Source organism: Vespula vulgaris, chromosome 4 (genome assembly GCF_905475345.1).
Source record: "Vespula vulgaris chromosome 4, iyVesVulg1.1, whole genome shotgun sequence".
Classification (NCBI taxonomy): domain Eukaryota; kingdom Metazoa; phylum Arthropoda; class Insecta; order Hymenoptera; family Vespidae; genus Vespula; species Vespula vulgaris.
The window spans coordinates 9,632,501-9,651,369 of record NC_066589.1 but is presented as its reverse complement, the minus strand read 5'-3'; the positions used below and the strand labels follow the sequence as shown (position 1 = coordinate 9,651,369).

Here is an 18,869-nt window from a genome sequence, read left to right as displayed (position 1 = left end):
TTCACAACGATAATAAATTTAATTCTTACATTAATTCGAGAATTATCGGATGTAGAAATGAGTTTTGAATTATAGATATTCGTGCCAAGAAGATACTTCCGATTCGACTCAGCGCTGATTGGTCGACGCGTCACGCCACATTAGATCGACCAATCGTTATCGTCCTTATAAAATTCGCGCTTTCTGATTGGAAGATTGTAATTGTAATTTCTTCAGAAATTACTTCCGTTTCGATCTTCTTTTATTCGTAACGGTCGAATGCGAAGGAAAACATCTCGGAAAAGTGTTTTCTTTCAAAATTTCTTTCTTTTGTGATTTTCTTGCATATATTAGTTCGTTAAAAGTGATTATCATAGATTTTGAATACGTTTATCGAATATTCAATAAAAATTCGTGCTAATCGGTAAATAATTAGAATGTTCATTTCAAATTTATATTTTTGTCGTTTCATTTTTTATTACTTTACAATTTTGCTGAGAAATATCATCGTTGTTGATTTTTTGTCATCGCGTCAATAATATCATTGTTCATATTTATCTTTCGAAACAAATTATCTTAGAGCAAATATCAAGAACTGCCGGTTATTTCATATATTGCATAATTGTGTTATGAATTTTTCAGAAAATCAGCCTCGAGGATCTTCCAATTACATCTTTCAGATTACATCTTTCAGAGACGCATCACGAAATCTTCATGATAATTCTATTGCAGAGATCCGGATTATTATAAGGTATTTACATCCAAGTATTACTAGAATTTTTGCTTAGATAATAAGAAGCAAATGCACGATAACGATTAATATGTTAATCATTACAAATTCGAATGGATACCTTTTTCTTTCTTAATCGGATTAGCATTTTATAAAATATTCGCAAATTTTACAAAATATTTTCATATCGAAGTAAATCTAGTAGAATAGATATAAAAAGCAAACGTGTGATAAATCTCACGATTAAATTTGTAATAACAAAGTCGTAATTACTATGTATCGATCGAATTAACATATAACTATTAGCATATAGAACGAATAAGTTCTAACCAATGGCGAATTTAGCTTTCAAGGGGACCGAGAGGTTACAAATTTTAGGAGGGGTCCCCATTAAAATAAATCAATTCCGCACGATGTATATTTTCTCGCTTGGACTATTCATGAAAACGATGAAGCGAGAAATCCACTGTCCAAATTCAATTATACGTAGTCGCACAAATATAGAAATTAAAATTATATAACGGACCAGCAGATATTAAATTGAATTTATTATACGTGTAATATAAAATTTATATCGTTGGTGAGAAGGTGAAGGGGAGGTAGGAGGAGGAGGAGGAGGAGGGTGGAAATGCGTCCCAGTGTCTCACGGGGCCCCGAGGCGAGTCGAGTCACCCATTGCATGGTGCGTAAATCCGCCATTGGCTTTCTAACCTATAAAAATTACTCGAAGGGATCGAAACGAACGATCGAAATTAAATTAAAAAAAAAAAAAAAAAAAAAAAAAAAAAAGAAAAAAAGAAGAGAAGCGTAAGAAATATTTTTCACAAAACGCATTGAATATAATCAATAACAGAACCATTCGGACTCTATCATAGATTTTTACTTATGGTTACGTGTCACGATCGATATCATATCGGATTCTCCGATAACCTTAAGACGTATTCAATCATGGTCGCGACTCGGCTTGTCCAAACCTGATTAAAAAATCGGCTCCGATCGATCGACTTAACTTTTTCTCCTGTTCGAATCTTCTATGAGAAGAGAAAAAACTTGGTCGGTTAAAGTGGTGTCGATTCGAGGAGGAGAAGGAGGAGGAGGAGGAGAAGGAGGAGGAGGAGGAGAAGGAGAAGGACGAGGGTAGGTTAGGGGGTATGAGGGGGTAGGAGATGGAGGGTAGTAGTCGAAGAAGGCGTCGGCAATGGTGGTCGAGGAAAAGGAGGAAGAGAAGGATGAGGAAGAGGAAGAGGAAGAAGGAGAGTGAGGGTGAATAGATGAGGGAGGGAGGTGGAGGAGAAGGATTGAAAGGCTTAGGGGAAGTCGCCGTTAATGGCTCGACCAGAGGATTTCCTGGCCTTCTTCCAGCTTTTTTACGAGTTTTTCGAGCGTTCAGTTCTGAAACGTTCACTCAAATCAAGATACTCACCTTTTCACGAATAGATGCTGTGGCTGAACTAACATCGTAGCCTCGGCTCCCCCTTCGACCCCCCATCCTCACCTCCCCCATCTTTCTACCTTCCTCCTCCTCCTCCTCCTCCTCCTCCTTCTCCTTCTCCTTCTCCTTCTCCTCCTTTCTGCCAGTAACTTCAAGCGACGCTTTTTTCCTTTCTTCATCCATCTTTCGTTACTCTCTCGTGGAGCCCTTTCTCGAGGCTACGTTTATCCTCTTGCTTGCTTTCTCTCTCTCTCTCTCTCTCTCTCTCTCTCTCGTTTTCTCTCTTTCTCTCTCTTTCTCTTCTTGACTTTTTCTAAACACTACTACCGCAGTAGTGGCACTATACTCGAGTGGGGGAGACTGAGTGAGAGAGAGAAAGAGGGTAGACTGACCAGATGTCTCGCTTTTTATCGGCCCGCTATCACGAGGAATTTCTTCACGGAGCTATCGAGAGAGAGAGAAAGCGATTTTCCTTCTCAAACGGAAAAGTAGTAAGCTCTTTTGTGAAAGAACGTAGTACCGATGATACGGCATATATAGGGTGAGAGTAAATCGTATCTACGCCAATCGTATCGATGAGAATTCAGAAGCCCGTTGCTATTCCTATAGAGCCAATCGAGAGATCGCTTTCATTATCTGCCTAATTTCTAAAGTTCGGAGTGTGAATATCCTGCGAGGTTTGGTAGTAACGGGGAAAGGGGAAACGAGCTGGATGAAAGGGGAAATAGGAGGGAGCAATGTAAAGCGATATGTGCGAACTCGCTCTAACGTACGAGTTGCTGTAAATGCGTATACACGTACCATACGTATCTATGGTTTCTATTTAGTTGACAGACATTATACAGGGTGGAATCGTGTAATTTGAAAATCAATCTAAATAATTGCGAGTCATAGGAAGTATCGTTTAATTTGAATACGAGTTAGTCGATTGTAATGCACTTTTCTTTTTTTATAAGATATATATATATAAAATATATACATACATACATAAATTTCTCTCCTTCCCATAAAATTTTGAAACGAATCAAAACAACAAAGTTATACGTTCTTCACGCTATATATTTATATCTACACATTATATGTATATATAATAATAATAAAATATTATACACAAACACACACACATATATACATACATATATATATATATAATCATACATGTATATGGTAGTATAGGCAGAGAGTCTCGTCTAAATCCCATCTAATCGATATTTCATATCTCTCGTTATTTACATATCAAGAGAATTATATATATGGGTCATCATTCGTCGAGTTCTGCTCGCGCTCCTGAATAGTAGCTGGTAATGGATAAGCGGGAGGTCCCGCAGGATACCTTTGTAGGAATTGCGTCTATTTATTGATCGGCACGTACATTGGAATATTCAGCCTCGCTTTGCCCTCCACCAACCGATATTCCGAGCCTTCTCTCCTTCCCATAGGGCCTCTTCCTTCTACTCCACCCTTTCTCCTTCTCCTTTCCCTCCTCCTCCTCCTCCTCTTCCTCCTCTTTCTCCTCTTCTTCCTTCTCCTCTTCCTTCTTCCCATCCCTAGCCTTCTCGTCTTTGAATCGTCTTCGTTCATTTCCACAGAGCGACGATTTTCGTCGAACCGCGTCAGGATTCGTCGATTAATCGTCAGCGACTTTCTGCCGAAGATCAGCAACTTTAAATATTTCTTTCGATGCAACTTATGCTCGAGACTATTTCAATTCTTCTTTCGTCCTCTTCCTTCCTTCTTTCTTTCTTTTTTGTTTTTAATAATCTCGAAACAAGATTTCTCCTTTCTTCCTTCTTTCGTTCAATAATTCCTTCAATAATTTGTCGAACAAGAGTGTATCATATAAAAATTATTTTACAATTGGAGACACTTATTCAATTTTATCAATTAAATTCATCGTTTCTCTTGATATCGATTCGATGTTCTATCGTCATCGTAATGTACAATTTTTGCCATTATTTAGATATTTTTTTGGAAAGAAGGAAAGAAAAAGAAAAATTTATTAGAAAGTTTTAATGAGAAACAAAATTTTTTAAATCCCATTAAACATGAGTCGAGTATTCAACAATTTTTTGTTTTATTATTTTTCGACGATATATATTCCCGATATATATTCCAACATACATACATACATATGTACAGTGTTAATGACGATCGGTGTCGAGTTAGCGAATAAAACAGTTTAACACGATGTTGCACATCGTACAATGAAAACCGTATTTCACGGTCTTTCGAAGAGGAAAACGATGTAAACGAGATCAGTGTCTACCATCTCTTCTCACTTTTCGTCCGAGGCAGAAAGTTACGGCATTGTGATCAAGAATGTATCGCGCGTACTAGAAACGAGCTTTTCTAGGAGCAATTCTCTTGTAAGCTGCAGGTCTCGTAGACGCGTCAACACTACGGCCTACATTCGAAACGAAATGTTCTTTTTATCCTTCAAAGCTAAAATAAGCGTACGTTTCTTCTATACACCTGTTAGTAAAAGAAAATAACATTATTCGATGTAAAGACGTTTACACAAATAATTATAATAATATCATTAGGTATACATTTTTTTCTTTCTTTTCTTTTTGTTCGTTTCTTTTTTTTTTTGTGACGATCGTATCGAAATTTTTTTTATACTTTTCTTATTCGAATAAAATGCAAATATTTTCGTATCTGCTTGCAAATAAGTAACACGATCGTAGATATGCGGATGGATATACGATATTAAGATAATAATTAAGAGAATTTCAATGGTTCTTAAAAATATGTTCTCTTCACCGTTCAACACCGCCGAATTATTATTAATATCGCGTACGTGCAAACGCGAGTACCTACACATTCATAAAAATGCAATAGATTGAAAGATCAGTAATAATACACGTGATACAATAATACACGAAATCGAATTTTTCACGATGACGAAGAATAATACCGGGACGGGACTCGATTAAACGAAACGAGACGAAACGAAACTGTGTTTGCATTTGTCGGAAGTATGAAAGAGAACCCTTTTGTAGAAGAGGAGGAGGAGGAGGAGGAGGAGGAGGAGGCCAACCTTCACCTTTCAAAGCAATCTGGAATCGGTTTCATAGCAGTGCTGCTACACTACTATGGGTTTCACGGGCAACGCCGAGAGCTCTCTTGGTCTTTGTTCGATCGCGAGTGCAAACTTCGACCGAATAAACCTTGAAAAACAGAGCTCGTTCAGACGTCTCGTAAGTTTTGCTATCGTTTTGAGAAAGATAGAGAAAGCGAAAAAGAAAGAGAGAGAGAGAGAGAGAGAGAGAGAGAGAGAGAGAGAGAGACTCATATAAAACGTTTAGAGAACGTTCTGTAAACATTTTAACGATGTTACTTACGCTACGCAAATACACACACACACACAGGCATGCATGCATGCATGCACATATACACATCGATTCTCAAAAAGCTTTTCTTCTTTTGCTTCAAATCTACGTTACGTAAGCGATATTATATTCTCATTCAAGATCTATATCCCAAACGTTTGATTGGTCGAAACGTTTGACGAATGTCGTACGATTCTCTTATTGGTGGTTCAGATTTACGCAGAGCCGCCTATGTGGCAGAAGGAAAGGGTCAACGAGGGAAGAAACGAGATGGAAACACGCGCTAGTCCTGAAATAGGATTTTACAACGGCAAGTCGATTTACGAGGAAGAACGAACTTCTCGCGTTCGACTTTTCCTACGATCTTCCTTCTTCTTCTTCTTCTTCTTCTTCTTTTTTTTCTTCTTACGTCTTTTCACGTTCGCGAGAACCGTCTGACGATGTCTAGTAAGGGGAAATTCGAGATTTTCGATCGTGGCCAAATCCCTCGGATAGGAAATTACACGAAAATTCTCAGGGCAAATCTATACATATATACATACATAGATACATACATATACACACATATATGTATATATATATATATAGCTACTTATGTTTTTTTTAAAAAAAGAAAAAGTGGATAATAATACAAAAATATCGAGTTGATTCTATATCTGATAAATAAGCGTAATTATAATTGGAATACTGACTATAATAAAACTGCACGTATTTTTTTGCAAATGAAGAAAATACTCGTGCAAAATGTTACGACTATTTCGATTACAAAATATCTAATTTTAAATAAGTGCGATTATAATTAAAGAATAGATCGCAACGAAATTGTATATAATTTTATCAATGAACGCGAATTGTTCCAACGAAATATCTCATTTATATATATATATATATATGTATATATATATCGAGTTCGTTTACAAAGATAATGTCATCTTATCGTAATAAAATAAATGAAATATTTTTCAATATATTTTATTCGGGCGATAGAAGAGATATAGAAATTTGTTTAAACAAAGTCATTGTGTTAACATATCGATAAGCACGTCACGTCAGCTTTGAAGTCTTTTATGACAGGCAGTAATATCCTTGAATCGTCTTATCCCTTTTCTATTCGACATCGTGCTCAACCTACGGAATTCGAGATGTCGTTCTTGCGTTAGTCGTCGCGTTGGTGCAGCTTGATCTCGAGTGCTAAAATGAGATGAACAGAAAGAGAGAGAGAGAGAGAGAGAGAGAGAGGGAAACGAAAGAATGAAGAGGAAGAAGAGTTAGAAAAGAAGGGAGTGTAAGGGTGATGTGGGAGGAGAGGGAGAGAAAAAAAGATCGATGATACTCCAAGTCGATATAAAGCCGGTCACTTTCGTCCCATGGCATTTATATTCATCGACAACTTTGATCGTGCATTATAGCCTGTGAAATTGGTCCGAAATAAATAAGGGAGGAAGAGAGAAAGAGAGATGTACATAATGGAATAGGTAAATCCTATAGCACTCCATTCCAATTTGGCCGTGAATGCACATCGCAGAGTAAAAGAGAGAAAGAGAGAAAGAGAGAAAGAGAGAGAGAGAGAAAAGGATGACTGGGTATAGTAGTCCTGTTATGGTGAAGCTTTTATTTCCGAAGCATCGATCTCCATAAAGCCCTAGACGCGAAATGAATTCGTTGAAATCTTCGTGAGAGGCTTATTTGGAACAGTTTATGTGTGTGAGAGAGAGAGAGAGAGAGAGAGAGAGAGAGAGAGAGAGAGAGAGAGAGAGAGAGAGAGAGAGAGAATAGATATGGATATATAGATATAGATATATAGATATATAGATATATATATATATATATATATATGTATATTTCTATATGGGCAATGTGGCGTCGTTGTTGTATTTAATCCAAATACATTTACTACCGCATTGGTAAATCTATCAAAGGTAGAAATCGATATCTGCGTTCATATAAATGGGACTTTCGTATTTAACTATTTTGCGTTGCAATTGTGCTCGCTTATCCTTCGCCTATGCGCTCCTATTATTCTATACTATCTATTTTCCTACGTATATATATATATATATATATATATATATATATATATATATATAAACAAATATATATATATATATATATATAATTTAAAATATTGTTATATTGTTTAGATATTTGCTTCTATCTATCTCTTTTTATTTGATCTTTTCTTTTCGTCAATTCATATCACAGAATAAAAAATATTTTCTAATAATATCTCAACTTTTGAATTACGATCGCATTTTTCTTGCTTGACAAAAATTTCTTCGCGCACTAATAATATTCTCTTAACAAAAAAAAAATATATATATATCCACAAATACACATATACATATATTTTTGATCGAAAGATTTTCATCGTATTTTCGAGTTTAATCGAATCGTCAGGAAGGACCATCTTCTCTCGTACGAAACATCTCGTGGCTACGTTAGTAAGTACTAGTACCTATGTAAGGAAGTAAAAAAGTCGTCGTCAAGTTTCCTCTCTCTAACCATCTCCAAAGGTTCATCTGGTGTTCACAAGGTCGATATAAGGCCACGCAAGTACCAAAGCACGATTATTTCGCAATGTCGTTTCTCTTTTAAATCGAGGGTCGTCCTTTGTTGAAGGTTATATACGAAAAGAGTATCGTCTCTCTCTCTCTCTCTTTCTCTCTCGCTGTCTCTCTCTTTCTTCCTTCCTTTCTTTCTGCTAGAATTCTCGAAGAGGATGGTGCTTGACCGATGATTGTCCGTTAACGCGGTATTTACGAGTAGCTTTTCGTCCCTTCGAAGAGAGAAAGTCGGGTGCTTGCACGGTCCAAACGAATGTGTACTTTCCTTTCCTGGCAAACCAGTTCAGTACGAATCGGCTTCCTTCTCCTAGGGACCGTTGCTGTTCTTCAACCTTCCTGCACCTTCTATTCAGCACCTTTGTCGAGATTTTTTTTTTCTCTCTTTTCCTTCGGACTTTGAGAGAGAGAGAGAGAGAGAGAGAGAGAGAGCAAGAGAAAGAGAAAGAGAAAGAGAAAGATTTATCTTTCTTGATTCGTCGTGAGGCCGTTTCAGCGAGACCAGCAATGAGACGAACGGAATAAGGAAAAGTAAGTGAGAGATGGGGCGTCGAATAAAAAGAGTAAGACGAAGAAGGGTATATGTGTGTGTGTGTGTGTAGGTGTAAAAGAAAGAGAGAAAGCAAGAAGGTGATGTGGAACCCTGTCAGCCGTTCAGACAAAGGCGCGTCTCGAATGAGACAGTTCTGTTCCATTCTATTCTATACCGTTCTTCTTCAGCCAGCATCTTCGACTCTTCTTCTCTCTCATTCTCTTTCTTTCTCTTTCTCCCTTTCTCAGTCGCTGTTCTCGTTCTTTATGTGTCACGCGTAAGCAAGCATTCTGATGAGACCTATGTCACGGTGTTGTAACGAATACCTGCGCGTGTTTGTACGTTGTATGTATGTATGCATGTATGTATGTATGTAGTATGTTGAAGGATTTTGTCGAAATCTTTTGAGCTCGTTCAACACATCGACAATGTCATATATATTAAAAGAAAGATCTAATCGAATATAGTTCTTACGTTAATCGTAAAAATCTATCTTTAATAATTATCATTAGTTTCTATACACGTAGGTAGTAATTCATTCGGAAAGGACGAGAAAGTCCGACGTTAGGCTTTTAATCGGATACAACTTAATTTATTAGTATAACTTAATACAATTATCTCCGTAATGAATCCGAAAATTTTGCCGGATTTATACGATTATTTTATTTCGAAATGATTCTTGAAATTCAAAATTTGACGAACTAGAACGCAGAAAGAGAGAGAGAGAGAGAGAGACAGATAGACAGATAGCAGACAGAGACAGAGACAGAGACAGAGACAGAGACAGAGATAGAGAAAGAGAGAGAGAGAGAGAGAGAGAGAAATAGAAATAGATAAAGGGGGTTGGAATAGCCAGTGGCATATATCCCAACAATCTAGGCGGCATAATAGAATGCAATTTAGATGCGGTCAAAACAGACAATATTGTATCCTTCGAAGCGTAAATCATAGAGGGCAACATGCGAGAGGGTTCGCGCTCGCGCGCGTAAGCGAGCAAGGAAAATGGTGGAAGGGCCGAAGTGCATATCTTAATTACAATATTCCCACGAGCTGAACACAGGGACTCTTGGCCACCGACGCCTGCGTCGAGTCAACGCCGGGGTTCTCCTCGACCCTTTCTCGGCAGCCTGTAGGAATTTAATTAATTTGCTAGTGGCAAGCAGACTCGCTCCTTGTCGCCACTCTGAAATATCGTATCCTTCCCCAGCCCTTTAAAACCCGAAGCACAGCCACCACAACCACCACTACCACCACTACCACCACTACCACTACTATCACTACTACCACCATCCCCATCACCCTCGGCCACTAACACCAACAATAACACCAGCTTTCGAGTATACCTTTGCGTTAGCTAGACCCTTAACCTTCTTTCTCTCTCTCTTTCTCTCTTCCTCTCTCTCTCTCTCTCTCTCTCTCTCTTTACGCTTATTTATATCGTATCATTTGCAGCAAACGCTTTTACTCAGCGATACTACAAATCCAATTGCAAGCTCCGATTTTGATTCTTCCGACGATAATTCTGAATAAAAAGTCGGATGAAAGGATATGGAGGATACTTCGTTTAAATTCGACGATTAAAAAACGAGTGTTTATTATACTTCGGATCATTATCATCACGAGGATGTTTGGTTAACGTAAGTTGATAGGGAAATAACGAGACGAGTTATTGTAACGAACACCGTCTTATTCTATTTACTATCGATCGGATCGATACGATTCGACTCGAGGTTAGATGATTTAGATTAGACACGAACTCTTTGGATTCTAATGAAAGCTATTAGATCTTAAGGAAGAAAACAAATCGATATTATCGTTAGGTGGCAATGTATAGGGTAGCCTAGCATAGTCTATCAACTTTCTACGGAACGCATAAACTTTATTGGCTCCCGTGAAAATGGTACTTTATACTGGCTCGCAAGAAGACATTAAATAAGTCGTTACCGTAATACATCCTATCCACGTGAAACAGTTCACGCGATAACTACTAGTCGGGTGGGAGAACGTTAGCTTGGCATAAGTTTAGTATTGTGGCTAAGAATGGCTCGTTTAGTTCTCTCTCTCTCTCTCTCTCTCTCCGATTTTCTTTCTGACTGTCTAGCCAAGTGAGAGAAGCTACACGAAGAGCAAGGAATCTTCGAAGCTACGAATTTACTCGGGGAACTTGGATACGTTGTTTCGTCGCTCTTAATGCTCTCTCTCTCTCTCTCTCTCTCTTTCGTCATTAATATTTCGACGATTCTCAAGAGACCAGACGAGTTCTCGCTCGCTCTTTCTCATTGATCTACGGGAACCGTCGTTCTCAACTATCTCTTAAAGGATAGAACACTTTTTCTATAGTTATTATAAACGCAAAACAGAGACACTATTATGCAGTCGAATATCTCTTACTTAAGTTATTTGCTTCATACATCGTCTCTTAGATATTAGAACGTATTCGTTGTTTATTTTTAATGCTTTAGAATATTCCTTCAAACAAACTTTTTCCTCGCGTTTCCTTTTCCTTTTTTCTTTTTTCTCCTCGAACAATCGGAATTTAGCCGTGAAGGAATAAAAGGTATCGCCCTTATAAGCTAGCTGTTCGATCGCTTTTTTCAATCGTTTAAACGTGCCAGCATCTTGATAACCTTTGATAATCAAATAGCTATGCGAACTGCTTTCGCACGGAATTGGAGAGATAATGGCAGTGATGAAGCGGAAGAGAGCTGGCCGATCGGAGAAGTCACTTATCGGCCCCAGAAAGCCGTTTAACGGTTCGTTACGGAAGAGTCATTTCGTACTTTATCTCTTTCGAACCCCTCAGTCGAGGCAACCGGCACGTCGGGGAATCATTTCGAAAACGTAAAGGGGATAAGAGAGTCGAAGCTATTCGAGAGAAAGAAAGAGAAAGAGAGAAAAATAGAAAGAGAGCTCGCGGGATCTAGGTAATCATTGATTAGAGAATACCTCTCTCTCTCTTTCTCTCTCTATTTCTTTCTATCTCTCTGTCGTCTTTTTCTCTCTCTCTTTCTTTCTCGTTCATACTTTTCATTGATCTTTTTCACTTATCCAAACTTACATTTTTCCATTCTCAAACGGTCGAAATATGCGAACTATGGCTAACCGATCGAATATTCGTTAGTTATACGAGAACCTATAGACGAATCAATATTTGTTTATCGCGAATTTGCTATTCATTCTCGTGTCTCAAGAATTGTTACAACTTTTGGCGGAGTTCCTTCGGAAAATAATGGAATTAATCTCTGAGAATTTTTATATTAAATTATAAAATAGATAGAAAGATAAAGAGAGAGGGAGAGAGAGTAAGAGAGAGAGAGAGAGAGAGAGAGAGAGAGAGAGAACGAATGAGGAAGAAAAGGGAGAGGGAGAAGAGAATGCGATGGTAAGAGGATAAGAGATTATATAGCATGTACACGCGAATTGGTTCCAAGGTACGATATAGGCACGTGTATGTATATCTCTATGTAATATGTAGGTGCACCTATATCTATAGGTCGTAGCTACGTAGACGTCATCGCCTCAAGTATTTCATTCATCCTAATTGGATACACGTTCGCGAGTCTTCTTGAATACCTCGCGAGTACACTCGAGCGTTCGGAATGCATTATTTGCTAAACTGTGCTTTCGGTCTGTTTAAAGTTTACGTAGTGCCGTTACGGCGACCAAGGCTGTAACTCTGTCTTCTCGACACTCGAGTTAACTTCAATTAGCGAACACGTATTATTATTATCATCGTCATCGTCATTGTCATCGTCATCATCATTATTATTATTATTATCGCTATCCTACCTTTTATATCTCATTTTTCGTTGCAATTTTTTTCGCGATCAAGAGAGAAAAAAAACGGACGAAAGAAAAATAATTAAAAAAAAGAAAATAAATAAATAAATAAATGAAAAAAAATAAGAGAGAGAGAGAGAGAGAGAGTCCTTCGTTGAAAGTATAGAGAAGAAGCCGAAGAAGCTAAAAAAAAAAAGATGGTGAAAAAGGAAAGAAAGAAGTCGTTGATGGAAGCGGACGAGAGTTTTCTCGATGGTGATAGAGTAGTAGAGGGGGATAGGAGTATATATATATATATATATAAAAGTAAAGAGTAGAGGAAGCGGGGGTGGTAAGAGTCGAGAGCGGTGAACGCATTCTCACCTATTTCTCGAGCGAAGGAAATACTTTGTGTTTTTAAATGAAGTTAGCCCCATGGCAAAACGGGGCGTATGCCCGAACCAGTTCTCCCCTTCTTTATCATCCACCTTCGCCATTCTTTTCTCCAACGTTCCTCCATATTCCTTCACTTCAACGTATCTCCGTTATATCTCCGCTTAACCACCCACGATCTTCTCCATCCTAAACCGCATTCATCCACTTTGACGTACACGTTCTACTCGTACAACGTGTTTATCACTTCGACGTTAGTCCGTAGCTCCTCTCCTCTCTAAGCGTTGTTTCCTTATTTAGAAAGCTCCTTATGTTCCTTCGAGTGTACTTCCTGGTTATCGTCTACTGTACGGAGTTTAACTTCTCTTACGTATCTAGATATATGTATGTATATATATATATACATGTGTACCATATATATATATGTACGTATATGCATATGTATAGTACGTAGAGAAAAATTCACTAAGATTTTATGACCTCGAATATATTTTATTTTTATATTTCCCGTTGTTTCGATATTCCTCCATTTTGGATAACTCTTTTCCCTAGATAAATACTTATATCAAAGGAATATCAAATTTTTTTATTTCTTTAAATTCGTATCGAACGAATGACGGCCGTTCTCTTCGATAATAGTAAATCGAGAAATTCAAATGAAAGGAGAAAGAAAAAAAGGTAGGAAAAAAGAAAAAATGCCGAAAGAGTCGTTTAAGCGGAAAACATTGGTCGTCATTGTTACTTAAAAACATGTTTAAGTTGTAGGTGAAAAACGAAAAAGGAAGAAAGAACAAGAAAAAGAAAGAAAGAAAAAAGCAAGAAGAATAAACGGGGAATAAAAAAAAACGGTAGAAATAGTCCAGTGGTCGAGACTTCCACACGGCAATCAGAGTAAAGCGTGAACCATTCAAGTTGCGGCTTTTCATCGTGGTCTTGTAAAACTCTCTCCTTTTCTCTCTCTCTCTCTCTCTCTCTCTGTCTTCCTCGTTACCCTCTACGCGTTTCTACGCTCTTCGTTTTAGCACTCTCTCTTTCTCTCTCTTATCGTTTGCTTCATCTGTTACATCGATCCTTCCCGTTACTGTTTGCTTCTCTTTCGTCTCTATTTTCTTTCTCTCTCTCTCTCTCTCACACACATACACACACACACATAGAGAGAAACATACCAAACACATTTTCTTTGAAGCAGATACATATGTACGTACGTATATACATACATACACACACACACATATATATACATGCATAAAGTTTTGCCGTCACGGATTGAAAACCGCGACTTTTTGCTAACCTCGTTGCGATTTCTTTTGGTAGTTCTTTTCGTGTATCGGATGGCAAAATAGGTAAAACAGAGAGTAAAGTAGATAGGTATCTAGTAGGACCATCTTTTTTAGAATCCTACGCGCGTAGACTTGTAGAATACTCGAACGGAAACGTGGTAACGCGTTCATCTTCCTTTCGGGGAGAAGAGCTGTAGGATTTTGAGTTTCTCCGGATTTACGAGTCTGACCCGATAACAAGAAGCGATCGAATAAATTCGAGGACGTTCCTGTTGGTTGCCGAAATGGTAGATAGGTAGATAGGTAGGTAGCTAGCTAGCTAGGTAGCTATGGTTCGCCGAGCCAAGGATATTCCTTATCGGACGATTTCTGGACGATAGTAATCGACGTTTCCTGAACAACCTTAATTAATTCCGGGTGAATCGTCCTTTAGATATAGCCATGAACGGGCTTGATAGCGATCTACGTTCGTTTTAGTTGTACAAATGTTATATCAGTCTTTCTCTCTCTCTCTCTCTTTATCCCTTCCTCAATCCCTATCTCTCTATCTCTATCTATCTTTATCTATCTATCTATCCATCTATCTAGTTCTCTTGCTTTCTATCTTTCTTGCTCCAAACGTACCTTTACCGATTACAATTAGGCTTGGAAATAGGCCGAGAGAGATAGAGATAGAGACAAAGAGAGAAAGGAGATATGGATTTCGAACTGAATTCCAGCTCCAACAAATCTCGAGGCAGGAATCGAAAGTGTTGTTTTCTTATTTCTCATCGTGCCACGATTTTCAACGGTTTCCATAGTTTTCCGCGGTCGTCTATACAAGGCATGCAGGAAAGAAATTTTGCTCGCTGGTCTTCGTCTTTTTTTCTCTTCTTCTTCTTCTTCTTCTTCTTCTTCTTCTCCTCCTCCACCATTTTTCTTTATATTTTTCTTATTTTTCTTCCTATTTTTTGTTTTTTTCTTTTTTCTTTCCACGTCGAAGCACAATACACAAGCGACGTCCTACTTTCCTGTCTTCTTCTTTTCATAACGCGTTTACCGGTAGCTGATGCAAAAAATAATGAGAAACAATGGGAGCAAGAAGGCAAAGAGATCCTTCAGTCTGGGAAGAATAGATCGTGACGATTTGAAACGTCAGTTTCGTCGAATTAATCGAAGGAGAATTCTAATGTATGAACTGTGGGAAAAAAGGAAAGAAGGAAGGAAAGAAAGAACGACGGAAGGAAGTTAGGAAGGAAGGAACATTATTTCTTAAAAATTTTCCTCTTTATTTATTTTTTTTCTTCTTTTCTTTCCTTTCTTTCTTTCTTCTCTCTCTTTTTTTTTTTAAGTTTTTCTTAATCGAAGATTTGAAACTTTAATTAAGCGCCAACCATCGGTGGAATATATTGGACGTAACGTAAAGAGATCCTGACCGAAAGTTGCCACTGGAGACAAGAAAACCTTGGTATTATCCAGCGATGGTATCTGTTTGCAGGATAGCTCGAATTGGAATCAGAGGGAACGAGAAGAGAGAAGGAAAAAAGAAAGAGAGAGAGAGAGAGAGAGAGAGAGAGAGAGAGAGAGAGAGAGAGAGAGAGAGAGAGAGAGAGAGAGAGAGAGCTTTTATCGACGCCAAAGTGATCTCGAGTCAATTGATTCGAGATTTAAATCTTGAAAGGAAGGAAAGTGGTGAAGGAAGAAAAAACTAGGGTGGGGACTAAGGGGTGGGAGGAAGTGAGAACATCGGGATAGAGATTTGTAGATGAATCGCGGAACTCATTTTGCTTTTTGAAGAATCCTAGAAAATAACGTTGCTTCGGGCGCTCAGTAAATTATTGAAAATTATTTTCGATCGAATTCACAAGAGAAAACTCGTCGTGTAATTATAAGGGATATTATTTTTTTTCTTTTTCCTTTTTGTGTGTGTTTTTTTTTTCATTTCATTCTTTCTTTTTCCCCCCCTCTCTCTCTCTCTCTCTTTTTCTTTTTTCTTTTTTTTGTCTTTATTTTTTTTCTGTCAACGAACGACAGTATTTTTCTTCGAGCCAGCAAAATTTTTTAACGACTCTTCGAGTCGATTCGTTCGACGTCAGAATTATCAGTCGTTCTTCGATTTGGAAGCGAAGATAAGATTAGAGAGAGAGAGAGAGAGAGAGAGAGAGATTTAAAGTCGGATTAATCCGAAGACGGATTGATAAATCAATAGAAAAGGAAATGGAGACTTATTAGCGATTACCTCTTTTCTTTCTTTCTTTTCTATTTCCTTTTTCGCCCCTTTTTTTCATTTTCCTTGGTCGTTAATCAATCGCAAGCAAAGAAGACAACCGTGAATCGTTTCCGCGTTAAACTTTTGATTAGCCAATCGATAATTTCGATGAACATGACTACTTGACGTTGAATAATTTTATCCCTGCAATTAGAAATTCTTTCTCGCTCTCTATCTTTCTCTTTTTTCCTTGTTTACACATTAAAAAAAGAAAAAAAAGAAAAAGAAGATTAAATAAAAAACAACAAGAAAAATAAAATTGATAGAGTTTCAGTCGTTCTCAACTACTTTTTTTTTCCTTTTCTATTTTTTTTTCTTTGTCTTTCTTTAACTTAGATCGAACCTACCAAAAACACATATCGTCGAATTGAATAGGAAAGGTGAAGATAGATAGATAGATAGATAGACAGAGAGAAAGAGAGAGAGAGAGAAAAAGAGAGAGATAAAGAGGTAGGTCCCGCATTAGGACTATTCCTTCACTTTACCTTAACCCCGTTTACTCTACTTTGTATGCATCCCTTTTCATCCTTCTACGGTTAACCATGAGTACCAAGTTGAGGACGAACTCGACATATAATCGATTTTCAATCACACGCGACATCTTCGAGCGTTGTCCCAGTTTCGAAAGCAACGGCGAACGTTGCCTAGAATCGGGATGGCGAATCGCCGTTGGTTTATCCGCTGTGAAAATCTGAATCAGTATGAAGAAGCTAGAATGAGATGAGAAAGAAAGAAAGAAAGAACAAGAGAGAGAGAGAGAGAGAGAGAAAGAAAGAAGGACAGATAGAGAGACTGCTGCTTTTTGGTGTAGTAGAGGGATAGGAAAAATACGAGTGCGAAATTCTGAAATTCCAATATGTCTCTCATAGCAGTCAGCCGGCGGCGGCTTCGTCGTCGTCTCAATTTCTTCGCGTGTTATCCATCTCTCTCTCTCTCTCTCTCTCTGTCTCTCTCTCTCTCTCTCTCTCTCTCTCTCTCTGTCTGTCTTTCTTTCTCTCTCTTACTCTCTTTCATTCGAGAGAAGAAAAGGAGTAAGTAGAGCGTCTTAACGCATTCACGGTGAATATTTTTCACGAACTGACCACGATTTCTGCTAACCAAGCATCAATTTCTTTTTTCTTTTTTCTTTCACTTGTGAATTATTTTTCTAGAGAAACGGCGAACCTTCCACTTTGAAATATATACGTGTTTGTGTCTGTCTGTCTATCTGTCTGTCTGTCGATCTGTTCGTCTGCGTGCATGCGTGCTTGCACGCGCGTGCACGCGCGTGCGCAAGTGTGTGGGTGTGTGTGTAAGAGAGAGAGAGAGAGAGAGAGAGAGAGAGAGAGAGAGAGAGAGAGAAAGAAAGAGAGAGAGAGAGTAGTAGGAGTAACATGCTACATACGGCTCTCGGCTCGATTTATCAAACTGGAAGCCGCGAAATTTCCATACCGGCTCTCTCGATGTTCGCGGAGGCTTGCTTTCAATCCGTTCGAACGTATATTACTAGAGAGGGGTTCGGCACATACATACATATATATATACATATATATATACATACATACATATAGACATACATACATAAATAAATACATATATACATAAATACATACATAGATACATGCATACACACACGTACATATATGCATACGTACATACATAGATATGTACATGCATACATTCGCATATAAACAAACAAACAAACAAACAAACAAACACGTACGCACCAACCTGTACACAAATGTGTTCTCTCTTCTCTCTCTCTCTCTCTCTCTCTCTCTCTCTCTCTCTCGCGTGTATCGAGCCACTCATCGTCTCAGTCAGCATCGTGTGTGTGGCTGTACAAGCGATCGAGCACCGAAAACGGAAGCCCACAATGATATCATTCCGTCCAAACAAAACCAAATGTATTTTCTGCTCATTCCGCTGACGTGGCCCGTTACGTTAAATCAAGCAATCGGCTAAAGTGCATCGATATGGTTCATCGGTGTTGTATCGATCATTGAACTTTTATTCCAGCTAACAATGTGATGATTTCCACGGGTTATTACGGGTTAAAAGGTAATAGATGAAAATCGGGGCCAATCAACGTATAAGTGTTTGGAATTTTCAGATTCTCGATTACGCTCCGATGGAACAAAAAAAAATCAAAAAAAAAAAAGAAAAAGAAAGAGAAAGAAAGGAAAAAAAAAAAAAAAAAGGAGAAGGAATTGACAAATAAAAAACGAAGACAGAAAGAAAGGAATATAATAGAAAATTATTCCGTATTAATTGTATTTCAAACGGTATTTCGATACGGAAACGTAGTTAAGTCAATGAATTGAACGATTCCATCTTCTCTCTCTCTCTCTCTCTCTCTCTCTCACTCTTTGTGCTTATAAAAAAAAAAAAAAAAAAATCAGAAAATTCATTGAAATATAATATAAATTTGATGAAATATATATAAATTTGATAAATGAAAAATCACGTCGTATCCACGTAAGTAACTTCTTACTCGTTCTACGTATACCCACACATATCTACAATATGTGTAACATATGTATACACACACACACACATACACACGAACATACAAGTAGATAATACCAGATTATTTACTTAGTTATTTACTTTATCTTACTTAGCCCCATCAAATCTTTCGTCT

The 18,869-nt window shown here is 37.9% G+C and overlaps 1 protein-coding gene across 3 annotated transcripts in view; it reads left to right on the top strand.

Moving 5' to 3' along the window:
- The first annotated feature begins 245 nt into the window (after positions 1-245).
- LOC127063040 (uncharacterized) overlaps positions 246-18,869 on the top strand; it is a 79,906-nt gene continuing 61,282 nt past the window's right edge. For 2 of the 3 annotated variants that reach the window (XR_007781247.1, XR_007781248.1), the window contains exons 1-2: positions 246-403; positions 622-730. Coding sequence is in view for 1 of the 3 variants with exons in the window: in XM_050992244.1 (XP_050848201.1) it covers positions 5,237-5,341 (105 nt within the window). In the remaining 2 variants the exon portion in view is untranslated. Of the gene's footprint in view, positions 404-621; positions 731-5,143; positions 5,342-18,869 lie in introns of those variants that run through there. The other variant, XM_050992244.1, reaches the window with a different exon arrangement.